The sequence below is a fragment of the Palaemon carinicauda genome, chromosome 1 (assembly GCF_036898095.1).
Source record: "Palaemon carinicauda isolate YSFRI2023 chromosome 1, ASM3689809v2, whole genome shotgun sequence".
NCBI lineage: Eukaryota > Metazoa > Arthropoda > Malacostraca > Decapoda > Palaemonidae > Palaemon > Palaemon carinicauda.
The window spans coordinates 274,114,000-274,129,793 of record NC_090725.1 but is presented as its reverse complement, the minus strand read 5'-3'; the positions used below and the strand labels follow the sequence as shown (position 1 = coordinate 274,129,793).

General features: G+C 43.3%; 1 protein-coding gene across 2 annotated transcripts in view; it reads right to left on the bottom strand.

Annotated features, from left to right (window-relative positions):
- Positions 1–15,794, bottom strand: part of LOC137656519 (uncharacterized) — a 95,962-nt gene that overhangs the window by 3,873 nt on the left and 76,295 nt on the right. For both annotated transcript variants that reach the window (XM_068390694.1, XM_068390702.1), the window contains one exon: positions 9,124–9,362. In XM_068390694.1, the coding sequence (XP_068246795.1) occupies positions 9,124–9,362 (239 nt within the window). The remainder of the gene's footprint in view (positions 1–9,123; positions 9,363–15,794) is intronic.

Below are 15,794 nucleotides of genomic sequence, written 5' to 3'. Positions count from 1 at the left end.
TTGACATAGGAAAAATGTTATTTTGATAATAAAATAAATTTTTGAATATACTTACCCGGTGATTATATAAGCTGCAGCTCTGCTGCTCGACAGAAAACTCTACGGAAAAAATCCGCCAGCGATCGCTATGCAGGTAGGGGGTGTACTTCAACAGCGCCATCTGTCGTGCAGGTACTCAGTACTCATTGTAAACAAAGAACTCAATTTTCTCCTCGGTCCACTGCGTCTCTATTGGGGAGGAAGGGAGGGTCCTTTAATATATAATCACCGGGTAAGTATATTCAAAAATTTATTTTATTATCAAAATAACATTTTTCAATATTTAACTTAGCCGGTGATTATATAAGCTGATTCACACCCAGGGGGGTGGGTAAAGACCAGCAATAAATGTTTACATTATTATGAGCTAAGGATTTTTTATTTCATTTTAGAAGTTATCAAAATAACAAAAATAAAATAAATAAGTACCTGGTAAGGAAGTCGACTTGAACAATTACTCTGCCTTTTTAAGTACGTCTTCCTTACGGAACCTCGCGATCCTCTTAGGATGCTGAGCGACCCCTAGGATCTGAAGTATGAAGGGTTGCAACCCATACCACAGGACCTCATCAAAACCTCTAATCTAGGCGCTTCTCAAGAAAAGAATTTGACCACCCGCCAAATCAACCAGGATGCGAAAGGCTTCTTAGCCTTCCGGACAACCCAAAAACAACAATAAAAACATTTCAAGAGAAAGATGAAAAAGGTTATGGAATTAGGGGATTGTAGTGGTTGAGCCCTCACCCACTACTGCACTCGCTGCTACGAATGGTCCCAGGGTGTAGCAGTTCTCGTAAAGAGACTGGACATCTTTAAGATAAAAAGACGCGAACACTGACTTGCTTCTCCAATAGGTTGCGTCCATTATACTTTGCAGAGATCTATTTTGTTTAAAGGCCACTGAAGTTGCGACAGCTCTAACTTCATGTCTTACCTTCAGCAAAGCTTGGTCTTCCTCACTCAGATGGGAATGAGCTTCTCGTATTAACAGTCTGATAAAATAGGATAAAGCATTCTTTGACATAGGCAAAGATGGTTTCTTAACTGAACACCATAAAGCTTCTGACTGTCCTCGTAAAGGTTTAGTTCGTCTTAAATAGAACTTAAGAGCTCTCACAGGGCATAAGACTCTTTCTAGTTCATTTCCAACCATATTCGATAGGCTTGGAATATCGAACGATTTCGGCCAAGGACGAGAAGGTAGCTTGTTTTTGGCTAGAAAACCAAGTTGTAGAGAACATGTAGCCATTTCAGATGAAAATCCGATGTTCCTGCTGAAGGCGTGAATCTCACTGACTCTTTTAGCTGTGGCTAAGCAAACCAGGAAAAGAGTCTTTAAAGTGAGATCTTTAAAGGAGGCTGATTGTAGCGGCTCGAACCTTTCTGACATGAGGAATCTTAGTACCACGTCTAAATTCCAACCAGGTGTAACCAAACGACGCTCCTTCATGGTCTCAAAAGACTTAAGGAGGTCCTGTAGATCTTTGTTGTTGGAAAGATCTAAGCCTCTGTGACGGAAGACTGATGCCAACATGCTTCTGTAACCCTTGATAGTGGGAGCTGAAAGAGATCGTTCTTTCCTCAGGTATAAAAGGAAGTCAGCTATTTGAGTTACAGAGGTACTGGTCGAGGATACAGATACTGGACTTGCACCAGTTTCGGAAGACTTCCCACTTCGATTGGTAGACTCTAAGGGTGGATGTCCTCCTTGCTCTAGCAATCGCCCTGGCTGCCTCCTTCGAAAAGCCTCTAGCTCTCGAGAGTCTTTCGATAGTCTGAAGGCAGTCAGACGAAGAGCGTGGAGGCCTTGGTGTACCTTCTTTACGTGTGGCTGACGTAGAAGGTCCACCCTTAGAGGAAGAGTTCTGGGAACGTCCACTAGCCATCGAAGTACCTCGGTGAACCATTCTCTCGCGGGCCAGAGGGGAGCAACTAACGTCAACCTTGTCCCTTCGTGAGAGGCGAACTTCTGCAGTACCTTGTTGACAATCTTGAACGGGGGGAATGCATATAGGTCTAGATGTGACCAATCTAGGAGAAAGGCATCTATATGAACTGCTGCTGGGTCCGGGATTGGTGAGCAATATATTGGGAGCCTCTTGGTCATCGAGGTTGCGAAGAGATCTATGGTAGGCTGGCCCCATGTGGCCCAAAGTCTCTTGCACACATCCTTGTGTAGCGTCCATTCTGTTGGAATGATTTGTCCCTTCCGACTGAGGCAATCTGCCATGACATTCAAGTTGCCTTGGATGAACCTCGTTACTAGTGAAATGTTTAGATCTTTTGACGAGGTGAGGAGGTCCCTTGCGATCTCGTACAACGTCATAGAGTGTGTCCCTCCTTGCTTGGAGATGTACGCCAAAGCCGTGGTGTTGTCCGAGTTCACCTCCACCACTTTGCCTTGAAGGAGAGACTTGAAGCTTTTCAAGGCCAGATGAACTGCCAGTAGCTCCTTGCAGTTGATATGCATTGTTCTTTGACTCGAGTTCCAAGTTCCCGAGCATTCCCGACCGTCTAATGTCGCGCCCCAGCCCGTGTCCGATGCGTCCGAGAAGAGAACGTGGTTGGGAGTCTGAACAGCCAGGGGCAGACCCTCTCTGAGGCTGATACTGTCCTTCCACCAAGTCAGGGAAGACTTCATCTTCTCGGAAATGGGGATCGAGACCGCTTCTAGCGTCTTGTCCTTTTCCCAGTAAACAGCTAGGTGATATTGAAGAGGACGGAGGTGTAGTCTTCCTAACGATACGAACTGTTCCAGGGATGATAGTGTCCCTATCAGACTCATCCACTGCCTGACTGAACATCGTTCCTTCTTCAGCATGTTCTGGATGCATAACTGGGCTTGACTTGTTCTGGGGGCCGACGGAAAAGCCCGAAAAGCTAGACTGTGAATCTCCATCCCTAAATACACAATAGTTTGGGATGGGACCACTTGAGACTTTTCCATATTGACCAGGAGACCCAATTCCTTGGTCAGATCTAGAGTCCACTTTAGATCCTTCAGACAGCGACGACTGGAAGAAGCTCTTAGAAGCCAGTCGTCCAAATAGAGGGAGGCTCTGATGTCCGCTAAATGAAGGAATTTGGCTACATTCCTCATCAGCCTCGTAAACACAAGAGGAGCTGTGCTTAGGCCAAAGCACAGGGCTTGAAACTGGTAGACAACCTTTTCGTAAACGAATCTCAGAAAAGGTTGGGAGTCTGGGTGGATGGGGACGTGAAAGTATGCGTCCCTTAGGTCTAAAGAGACCATCCAGTCTTCCCTTCTGACCGCTGCTAGAACGGACTTTGTGGTCTCCATGGCGAACGTCTGCTTTATGACAAAGACATTCAGCGCACTGACGTCTAGCACCGGCCTCCACCCTCCTGTCTTCTTTGCCACTAAGAAGAGACGGTTGTAGAAGCCCGGGGTTTGATGGTCCAGGACTTTGACTACCGCTCCCTTTTCTAGTAAGAGAGACACCTCCTGTTTCAATGCTCGTCTCTTGTCTTCCTCTCTGTACCTGGGAGAGAGATCGATGGGAGACGTTGCTAGAGGGGGTTTTCGTACAAACGGGATCTTGTACCCCTCTCTGAGCAACTTCACAGATTGTGCATCTGCGCCTCTCTTCTCCCAGGTCTGCCAGAAGTTCTTGAGTCTGGCTCCCACTGCTGTCTGAAGAAGCTGGCAGTCAGACTCTGCCTTTAAAGGACTTGGTTCCTTTCTTCTTCCCACGTCTCCCTTCGGCACGAGCACCTCCTCTGCTGGAGGCTCTGCCACGAAAGGGCGGAATAAATCGGGACGCTGGAGTGTCCATCCTTGGTCTAGCTGACAAGGTAGGCAAAGGGGTGGCTTTGCGGGCAGAGGACGCAACAAGGTCATGGGTGTCCTTCTGTATCAAAGAAGCAGCAATCTCCTTAATCAAGTCCTCTGGAAAAAGGCACTTAGATAGAGGAGCAAACAGAAGTTCGGATCTTTGACAAGGTGTCACTCCAGCTGACAGGAAAGAGCAAAGGTTCTCACGCTTCTTGAGGACTCCGGATACGAACGATGCAGCAAGCTCACTAGACCCGTCACGTATGGCCTTGTCCATGCAGGACATGAGGAGCAAGGAAGTTTCCTTCTCTGACGGAGAGATCTTCCTGCTTAAAGCTCCCAGACACCAGTCTAAAAAGTTGAAGACCTCAAAGGCTCTAAATAACCCTTTCAAAAGGTGGTCTAGGTCCGAAGATGACCAACATATTTTCGAGCGTCTCATGGCTAGCCTGCGGGGAGAGTCTACCAGACTTGAGAAGTCGCCCTGGGCAGAGGCAAGAACTCCCAAGCCGAGAACTTCTCCCGTGGCATACCAGACGCTCGATTTAGAAGAGAGTTTAGCAGGGGGAAACATAAAGGCTGTCTTCCCTAGACTCTTTTTGGACTGCATCCAATCTCCTATCACTCGTAAAGCTCTCTTGGACGAGCGTGCGAGGACGAGTCTAGTAAAGGCAGGCGAGGATGACGGCATACCTAATACAAACTCTGACGGAGGAGAGCGCGGAGCCACAGACACAAACTGGTCCGGAAACATCTCTTTGAACAGAGCTAGAACTTTTCTAAAGTCCAAAGAGGGTTGCATGGACTTAGGCTCGTCAAGGTCTGAATGTGGTTCATCAACGTGAGCGGCACCATCATCATCCGAAAGTCCATCATCCGAGTATTGAGGAGGAAGCGGCAATGGAGTAGGTAACGGCTGGTTAGCCGAGTCCGGTCGCACGGGTGCACGCGTGACTGAACCGGACGCAACGTCATGGAACTGTTGCCCAGTCTGTGAGCTGGCAACAACCATAGCAGCGCGGGGACGCACAGCGTCTACTCCAGACTGTCTAGCCTGATGCGGGTGAGCAGTGGCAACCACACTGGGTTGCGGAGGTTGACGCACCGCGTCAAAACAAAACAACTCTGACTGTTGTTGTGTCTCGCGAACGTCAACGGAAGGCTCCGTGCGTCGCCGAACGTCAACATGCGGCTGGCAGGGTACAGTGAACCCTCGTTTATCGCGGTAGATAGGTTCCAGTCGCGGCCGCGATAGGTGAAAATCCGCGAAGTAGTGACACCATATTTACCTATTTATTCAACATGTATATTCAGACTTTTAAAACCTTCCCTTGTACGTAGTACTGTTAACAAACTACCCTTTAATGTACAGAACACTTAATGCATGTACTACAGTACCCTAAACTAAAACAGGCACAAATATTAAAGGTGATTTTATATCATGCATTTCCTAAACATGCTAAAAAGCACGATAAAAAATGGCAACCAATGTTTTGTTTACATTTATCTCTGATCATAATGTAGAAACAAACTGGAGGTAGAGCTTTGCTTATTACCCAGACATATTTCCCATACTTTTCCCTTAGAACTACATCACATCTTCCTACTTTAGATATATATATATATATATATATATATATATATATATATATATATATATATATATATATATATATATATATATATGTGTGTGTGTGTGTGTATATATATATATATATATATATATATATATATATATATATATATTTATATGTATACACATATACATACCTACATATATACATAAATACATGCATACATATATATATATATATTACTGTATATATATGGGTTATGGAAAAAATCCGCGAAGTGGTGAATCCGCGATGGTCGAACCGCGAAGTAGCGAGGGTTCACTGTACACTGGAACGCATGGGTGGCGGAACTCTCTCAACTGGAGTGCGCAAGAAGGTTGCCTCAGCGTCCACAGGACGCACAACCGAGTGTGTGGTTGGTTGTAGGCAAGAGGCTGGTGCAGCAGCAACCTTCTCCGCACGAAAGTCCTGCATCAGAGACGTTAATTGTGACTGCATGGTCTGCAGCAAAGACCACTTGGGGTCTGCAGGAGCAGGTGCGGCAACAGACGGTGTAACTGTCTGCGGCGGTACTGCTTTGCCTCTCTTAGGAGGTGAGCAGTCATCGGAAGACTGCAGCGAGTCCGAACTGACCCAGTGGCTACAACTGGGCCGTTGGACTTGCGCGGAAGGGACCGACTTGCGCTTAAGAGGTCGTGAGACCTTGGTCCATGGTTTCTTGCGAGAAACCTCTTCCGCAGACGAGGAATAAATGGGCTCTCTCGTCTTTGTGTGGGTGGGGCGATCTTGGTTAGATACGCCCGAAACCACGGAGGGAACGTCTGTTCGCTAATTAAAGCCTCTCGAACCCATTGGTCGTACGACATTGCTTCTCCCCTGGATTTGGGAGCTTGCAAGAGGTCCCGGACTAGGAGGACGACAGGCACGAACAGACGAACCCTCAAGCGCAACACTATCCACAACACTATCACTCACTTTATCACTTCCCACTGCACTCTTACACTTCAGCTCCTTGACGTCCGCCATGAGCTGGTTACGGTCTCTAGCCAGGGACTCAACTCTCTCACCCAGAGTTGGATGGCACGCATCATATCAGCCATCGAAGGTTCCTGAGTGCCAGAAGGGGGATTAGGAGCAACCACTACAGGGGAAGGAATAGGTTGTGGGGCATGAGGAGAGGAAAAATCAACAGAACGAGATGAACTTCTCCTGACACTATCTCTCTCTAGCCTACGTGTATATTTTTGGAATTCGATAAAATCGAATTCCGAAAGCCCAACGCATTCCTCACATCGATCTTCCAATTGACAGGTTTTATCCCGACAATTGGAACAAACGGTGTGAGGATCGATAGAGGCCTTCGGAAGACGCCTTGAACAGTCCCTAGCATTACACTTCCTGAATTTTGGGACTTGAGAAGGGTCAGCCATTTTGAATTGGTCAAAGGGGAATTCAAAAACTATCCAAAGTCATCAACAAATAATCCGATATCAAAAAAAGAATGCAAGGATTTATTGAAGAGAAAGCCTGCACAGCGAAAGCTCAAAACTAGAAAAGTGTACTTCACCAAATAGTTGTGAAAACAAATCCAGTTAGCAACAGCGAATTAGTAGGGCTTGCCGGTAGCACGACAGAGAGAAAATTGAGTTCTTTGTTTACAATGAGTACTGAGTACCTGCACGACAGATGGCGCTGTTGAAGTACACCCCCTACCTGCATAGCGATCGCTGGCGGATTTTTTCCGTAGAGTTTTCTGTCGAGCAGCAGAGCTGCAGCTTATATAATCACCGGCTAAGTTAAATATTGAAAAATCTATTTTTGGGTGAGATAGCCATGTCATTCTGATGGACATGCCCATTACTTTTCATCCCCTCCCAATTCTCAGTTTGAGGCCATGTTTCACAGGATGGCTGCTGCTGGAATGGCAAACCAGCGAACATGTTTACAGTAACACACTGGGATTGGAATTGTAACAGCTCTCCTACATATCCAATCCTATACTATATCTTTTGAGACAAGGTTAACTCTATTCAGGGAAGGATAGCTGTGGTTGTTTTAAACACATCCCTGTTACATACATGATATCTTTCAGGATATTTGCTCCAGGGGTAAGAACCCTGTGATACCTCTAAAGGTAAAATTCTTTGGTATACCACTGGCAGGATATATCCCAAGTAGAAAGCTGCCTAGAGGAACTCCCATCAAGACGACATGGCTATCTCACCCAAAAATAGAATTTTCCTGGGTCAAAATCCCTTTTATGTTCATTGAAGTGACTATGTTAATTCGTAATAATTCCATGATAAATAGCCGTCAAAAGATATAAAACTACTCGTCAGTAATAATGGATTTTACTTCATAAAATGTCATGAAAATATCCATTTGTTTCCTTTGACACAAGAATTATATGTATTCTATAATGTATAAGGTATACTATAAACAAAAAACTAATGACAGAAGAAACATATTTCTGGCCCATAGAGAAAGAGAGAGACATAATATAAAATCAGTTCATTTGTTGCGTATGACTGTCACTATGAATTGAATTATTCCTATTTTGGGTAATTCGCGGGGTTGGAAATAGAGACTGCCCATGTAAGAACATGATGAATACTGCGTAGCAAGGCAATAAATGGAATAATGACAGTAGGCTAACTTTTACTCGTGAAAACGATGAACAATACTATTATGAAATATATGACATGTAGATTATGATATTTTGTAAAAATTATATGAGAAAAAGTAATAAAATAAGAAAAAACAAATCTCGTCGTGTGTTAACAGCTTGCATTATGGGTAAAATGTTTTTATTATGTTGTGGGTGGGACTTGTAGGAGTCAGAGGCAGAGAATTCAACAACACTATGTGTGATTTCAGCACGTTTGTCAACATATAATATACACTAAAATAAAAATAGACCTTACATAATCATGAATAATGACTAGAATCGCAAGTATTTCAGTTGTTGGTGGGGAATGTCACCATTGGCTAGAGAGTGTGGTGTGACTTTACTATGGTTACATAAACACAGACTAAAAGAGCTCTTACACAATCAGAAATAAAGACTAAAATTCCAAAGACTTTGTTAGTTGACTGAAGAAAGAAGGAGGAGGGGCTAATAATAGTGAGAGGAGGAAATCTTTGAGTAAAATTTCCCAATGGTGAACTGTGTGTGATATACACCCATGTGCTATACTCTTTTGTAGGACATACAAGTAATTTTGAACTCCTTATGGTTTTTATGTGTACCTTAAATTGTAATAATACTAATAATAGTCATATTAATAATTAAGTATCCGGACGTCACTGTCTGTATCACCAGGTATGTTTTTGACGTATGACGTCATCATAGCGAAGGGATTATGAGAGTGAGTCAAGTACGGTTTGGAGTTATTTTGAGGTGCTGAAGTCAAGGCAATGTGACTGTAGAAAGATTGGTACAGTCACCGTTCTGGGGGAATATTTGAATTGCAAACTATGAGAGAGAGAGAGAGAGAGAGAGAGAGAGAGAGAGAGAGAGAGAGAGAGAGAGAGAGAGAGAGAGAGAGAGAGAGAGAGAGAGAGAGAGAGAGAGAGAGAATATTGCAGAAGATGGGAAAACACAGATGCTAATTTGTCCAGATCCTTGAAGAACTACACAAGAAGAAGATTAAAATCAAATGCTTTTTAAATTCTATTATACTGGTTGAATAATCACTTTTTGCATTACAATACCTTTTATTAAATATATAATCCCCTATAGCTGCTCCTATTAGGTAGATTGAAGAATAGCCAGCCAGTGCAACAATCCACTCTCGATTTGCGGTCAGCAGTGTATCCCTTGGTGCATCACTCAACGTCCAGGCTGCACCATTTCCAAGGACGAGATAGGCTTGATGGCAAATACTGATAAGGATACTACAGAGAAAACTCTGGAAGCAAGACAACCTCCAAATCCACCAAGAACAAGTAAGCTGTGGGATAAAACGGAGATATGTTACCGTACAATATTAAAAAAAATACTACAGTAAGTAGATTAATAAACATTACCTTGGGATACTTTAACTAGCCCTGAATCCCAAAAACCCATACAATCTTTAACCATATTAGCAACCCTGCTATCTCCTATTCAGGATCCTGGCTTTTCTGACCCATTTGATTCCGGATGGTCATCTTAAAAGGGGGCCTTTCCGTCAGTCCTTTGTCAATCTTTGGATTTTGTGGCCATAGAGACTCTTGTAGCTTTATCCCCTCAATGCTGGAAGGACCTCCTCTAGTGATTGCAGAGAAACCCTCTTGAAGAGGGTCAGACCTCCGCTCGGTTCCTCTGGATTTCATGTTTGATCTGATGCATCGGATCAAAAATGTGGTGCACATGCAGGATCAGAGATCGTTTCAGACCAATGGTCAGAAGTAGAAAAGGCTCGTTCTATACAATGGAGGGAACTGAGGGCCATTTGGCTAGGTCCCCTAGCATTCCAGGACCATTCAGCAGACTCGGTAGTGGCAGTCTTTCTCGACACGTGACGGTCATCTCTTTCTGGAGGAAGCAGGGGGGACTTGGTTAGTCTCTTAATTGAGAGGTCTTCTCAATTATGTGTTTGGCAGAGAGGATGAGGGCATCTTTGGTTCCCCCAGTTCATTCTAGGTCATCTCAACAATCAGGTTCATGGCTAAGAATAGACCCTTTGCCTGGTGGCCAGTAACGATCAATATGTTCACCATTCTTCCTCTGAACTTCCAATGTCAGATGGTCTTCTCTTCTTTTAAGGATCCCCAGAGTGCAGAAGCCAGTGCTCCTCTGCAGAATGAGAAAGGTCTCCAGGACTACGTCTTCCTTTCCTTCTGTCTGAAACTTTCTCAACTAGGCGAGGCCAACATGTCATCTGACTTCGTCCCTTTTTGCTCCTTTCTGGCCCTAGAAGGAGAGATTCCTAGAACTACTGGAGTTCCTCCTAGAATCTCCAATCCCCCTGATTCTATGAAGGGCTCTAAGCATTTCAGCCTCATGCCTGGAGACTGTCAGAGGTTCTCCAGGCAGGAATGTTTCTTTTCTACAGTCTCAAATCAGTAAGCTCTAGCTAGATGGGATTCCTCTCTCTGAATTTATCAGACTAAATGGGCGGTCTTTGATGTTGGTGTCAGATACAAAAATGTTTGTCTTCTAAACATGCCTTGTCTAAGATTGCAGTTTCTGGTTCATCTCCATCAGACATGGGTTGTGTTTAAGGTAAGACTCTCCGAGATTTTCACCTCTCATGTTCTCAGGGATTTGGTTTGATCATTTTCCATTGCTTGCCCTAGAGCCCAGAGGTCAATCCCGTCATGGAATGTTAACGAGGTTCTTCTTGCCCTCAGATCTCCTTACAAACTGTTAAAGAAGTTGGATGCCAGAGCTTTGTTGTTAAGATGCTCTTCCTTGTTCTCTTGTTGACTGTCAATTGTGGGTGAGCTCCAGGCACTCTGGGGCAAAGTCACAAATGCAGGACAAGATATGTTCTGGAGTTTATCTTGAAGATGGAGACTATGTCACACCCCCTTTCCAGGTCCTTCCCTTTGTATGCCATGTAGGATTTTGGTGTTTGGTCCAGTGAGGGCCTTCTTGATTTACTTACATCGCTTAGTCTATGTTCTAGGTCGTCCTTACCATCTATTTTTGTCTCCTCATCATTCCTCAAGACCGTTGTCTAAGAATAATGTATCCTTCTTTATGAAGGACTTAAATTTCCAATTTGGGAACATTGGCGCTTATGAAAGCCAGGCGCCAAGAGCCCACTGTATCAGGATCTTTGCTACGTTGTTGGCTTTTATAAGGAATGTTCCTGTCACCAAAGTGTTGGAGGCAGCAACTTGGTGGTCCAATTCCGTTTTCACCCCCATTTATTCAAGGGATGTGTCCCAGGTTCTTGGCAACCTCAGATCCTTGGAGCCCTTTTAGTCAACAGGACAGGGTGTCAGACCGGCAACTTAGTTGTCACCTTCTCCCACTGTCGGTGTATGTTTTCTTGGATTTTAAATACACAATCATAGAGTTAGGTTTAGGATGCCTTACTCATTGGGTTAATGGGGCTTTGAATGGATAGTTGGGTAATGGGTTAGATTATATTACATTTAAATTAATGTCCTCTTCAAGATTACTATGGATTTAAGTGCTGAATAGAGGTCAAGTGCTTGACATATGTCCGGCTCCCTCTTGGTGACAGCGTTGCCAACTACATTTTGTCCCTTGCTTCTTATTGTCATTCTTTACACGAGACAAGCGACAATTTGTAGAGTTTGTTCTGGATGTCAGAAACATTGGGCTTCATTGTGATAACCCCCAATGTCGTCTGACACCAGAATAAAAGACTGACTAGGCACTCATTCCATGAAAATTAGTTACCTCCTACTAGTGCCCCTTCCTCTTGGCAATAGCTTCCTTATGGGTAAGGTAGTGTGTGTGGTAGCTTGATACTCCCCAACGTCTCCTAATACTATACTGTACTAATACAGTAGGCAAGCACAAGAACTTGCTCCAAGAGAATGATTTACCTCCTACTCTATGCCCCTCTCCTCTTGATATTAGTTCTCGAGAGTAGGGCAGTATTTAGTAGCTCTGAGTTCTTGGTCGGTACCTTTGGGATGCAGTGTGATACCCCCTATAGGTGATAGGTTTGAGACCAGAAGCCTGTGCTGTTGATACCCTGTGGGCCCAGCTGGATCCAGGGATGGGTTGGCTAATAGAGAAGTCAAGACATCTTAGTTCTCTCTACCCAGAGGGAAGGGTTAGCTACATCAGCGAATTTGCTCTTGACACCAGACACGTCACATGGATAACATTCCGTAGTGGTCAGTTTTTTGTGGGGTTAATAAAGGAATATTGTCTCTTCCTTTTTCATCAACTAACAAAACTGAATTTATTTGAATTGCTTCATGTTACGCTCACCTCAGTTTGTCTAGTGAGAAAGGGTTTGGGTCTGGTCTAGTCGCTAGTTGTCGTGTGTCCCGTTTCTGAGCATCGTTCTTGAGCAAGGGAGAGGGAGCCAAGCAAAGTTCAGGCTTCTTCGGTTACCGATTGCTTTTTCTTTGGTTGGTGCCTGGTAAGGTAATGAGGGGATGGTCTTTGGTCTCTCATAGCAATGGGGTGCCTGTCCTTTTCTGCAACTTTTCTCCAAGTGTCGGGTCGATGCTCCAGTCATGGTGAGGGCCTGGACTTGGGTGTGTCCTCCCCATCTGAATTGGTTTTGCTGCTGAACACCTAGCAGACTGACCTTCAACTCTCCCTTGGCCTTCTTTGTAATGGTCTGTTGTTGAACAGGTGAGAATTGTTCATGTTCAAGTTCTGTATTTTCTTGCTTGTTCTTTGATCCTTTTATTCTGTTCCAAAAAGAGAAAATTTCTTCCAGATCCCTCATCCTTGTCAATGTGGAAAATCAGGCTACATAAATTATCCTTAAGTAATGGTTATCAATATGGAATTTTCATGATAAAATTAATACAAATAATACTTAAATTATTTAGCTAGTCCCACCTATCATTCCCCACATCTGGTATTAAACAACTAACATGAGAGAGTGAACACTCGGTTCAGCTGACAGTACTGTATTGCCAACAGTGGGACAGAATAGGAGGTATCAGGGTTGGCAATGTGGATAAAAATTGGGCAGGTTTTTTGGGATTCAGGGTTAGCTAAATTACTCAGGTATGTTACCAAAATCACAAATTTTAGGTAATTTGTATTTTTCCTAACAGTACTTACCTCGAACTACTTTCTTAGGAGGATCTGGGATCTCCTCATTAACCGAAATTTTCAGTTTTATGATGATTCATCCACATAACAGTGCCAATTCTGACTTTTCTCTATCAATTAACCACAAAATTATCACTATTGATCTTTCTCAGAAGTAATTTCATCATCATCATCCTCATCATTATCATTATCATTATCATTATTATTATTATTATTATTATTATTATTATTATTATTAAAGGGATGGAGATTTACCAGTCTGATGAGTCAAATTTGACTCCTACACAGCTGGCCCTCGGGAGTAATAAAGATGATACCTTATTCAAATAAATGGTTGGAACCAATAGATTTTCACCTTTAGGCTTTATTCTATGCAAATTTACTTTGTCTTAAAGCTTCCTATGACCATCAACATTTCATATTACACATACTATTTTGACCTTGAAACAAAATACATTTGACTTTTGTCATTTGTGATATAAAGGATACAACTTCTATCGGTTAAGCTCAGAAACATAGTGACTCTCCAATCGTCATGATAGCGAAGCACCAAATATGTGACATACTTGGTAAGATTCCTTTAGCAAAGGTGACTTAATACTATGTTAATATCTAAAAAGTAATTTTTTTTGTTTTTTTTTTTGTCCCAATGATGTTAGTATTCACATGTATAAGTTTAACTGCAAGTACAGGCGTATCAACATGTGTCTACTCTACTAAGTCTATTTTGTATGAAAGCTAATTTGGATAAAAATTAAAAATTTGGAGATAATTCTTATTTTTCCTAACTATAAAACCTGAACCTTTTACATGGGAGAGATAAAAGCAAAGCAGGAGAACACAGCAGTTAAAAATTCTATAACAAGATGTAAACAGGTGGCTGGTAATTACTTGGTCAGGAGCAAGGGAGCCCCGCCCCTCTGCTTACTCACTGAGTAGTACTTTGATTGCAGCTGGAACTTTCTAAGGGGTTAGTAATGACAGGAAAGTATGAGTAAAGGACTCAGGTTTGTATAGTTAGGAAAAATACAAATTATCTCCTAACTCACTATTTATTCAGGTACAAATACAAACCTTCGTCCTTTACATAGTAGACTCATCCTTAAGTGGGAAGAAGCCCCTTCCAGACTTATGCAGGAACCTTATGCAGGGTTACCAAAAACTCAAACTCTTTTAGTGGTACAGAGCTCTGGTTCCTTTACACCTATTCCCAAATATATCAGTCTTTGTTTTGGGTACTAGGCCAACTTTTCCCAATTCACCATGATCCCCAGATCATGATATGACAAGAGGAGTTTGTCCCATTGGAGGAGAATACTGTCCACCAAGTCAGCCAAAATCAACTAATCCTCCAGGTAATGCAGAAGACAAATGTTGTTGGCATGTGCCGATGCTCATACCAAAGTAAACTTTGATAAAGACTTGTTAGGCTGTACAAATACCAGAGCAAAGTACATTGAATTGGTACACTCTGCTCGGCCTAACAAATTGGGCTACTTCCTGGAGCCAGTATAGATTGGATTCTGGAAGTACACACCCTTCAGATTGATCAACATTATGATGTCCAACGGTCTGATCATCTACCTGATGATATCTGAAGTCCTCCATCTTGGATGAAGTTAGTCAAACTCATTCAGGTCTGGAAGGTTTACAAGTGGTTTCTTGTTGTCCCTAGGCGCCTTCTGTACAAGAAAAAATCAACTGAAGAAGCTCTGGGAGCCATCGTTAACCTCCTGGAAGTGAAATCATTTGAGTATGCTTGTGCGTATGTTGAGGTACATGCATGCATTCCAGAGAGTGCCCTTGTGCACCATGATCTGAACCTCTACCTGGAGGACTATGTCCTTAGCCAATCCCAGGTGGTAAATTATAGGAGACGAAAAGTTGGTGGGAGGTAGAACCTGGACAGAAGCATGTCCACAGTCCACTGTTCCGTCGCGTGATAACCATCCCATACTCCACCAGGGTTGCAGGCATCGTCCCCCAGGTAGCATCATAGGAGGACTGTTACCCCTAGCGGAAGAGTAAATAATTGTATTCTTAGGTGAGAGTTCTGCGTTTCCCTTGGGCGCACGCTGAGTGAGTTACGCATTTAAAGAATGACAAGCACATGCTCCGAGAGGTAACAAACTTAGGTGAGAGTGAGCACTCGAGTAAGATAAGCGTGTGCTCAGGTGACTGCGGCCATTCAGGCGAGAGTCCTGCATTCACCTTGAGCACACTGTGTGCAATTAGTGACATGTTAGTATTGAGCATGTATCCACAGGGGTACGCATACTCACTTGTGAAGTCGCTGAAAAGCAAGCTGATAACAGATCAAGTCTAAAAATCAGTGTTCCGATCTAGTTGGTGTATGTTGATTCAACAGCATTTGCTAGAAGCATATTACTTGTAAATACATGAATGCAAAGAAGGATACGGTATTCCTTAAGAAAAAAAAGCTTGTTCCTCCCAATACCATTTCCTTCCAACTTTGGAAAGGTCTGAATCATGGGCAGCAAACGTGAGAGTTCTGCATTCACCTTCAGATAGCCATTAGAGTTGTGGAAGGCATGCTATCATTAAGCATGTCTCAGACCCAAGGACAATGTTCCAAGTCACTGCTAATGTCAAAACTGGGAACAAGTGTCCATGAGTATAGAAGAAAATAAGCCGGAAAGCATATAACTACCAAAAG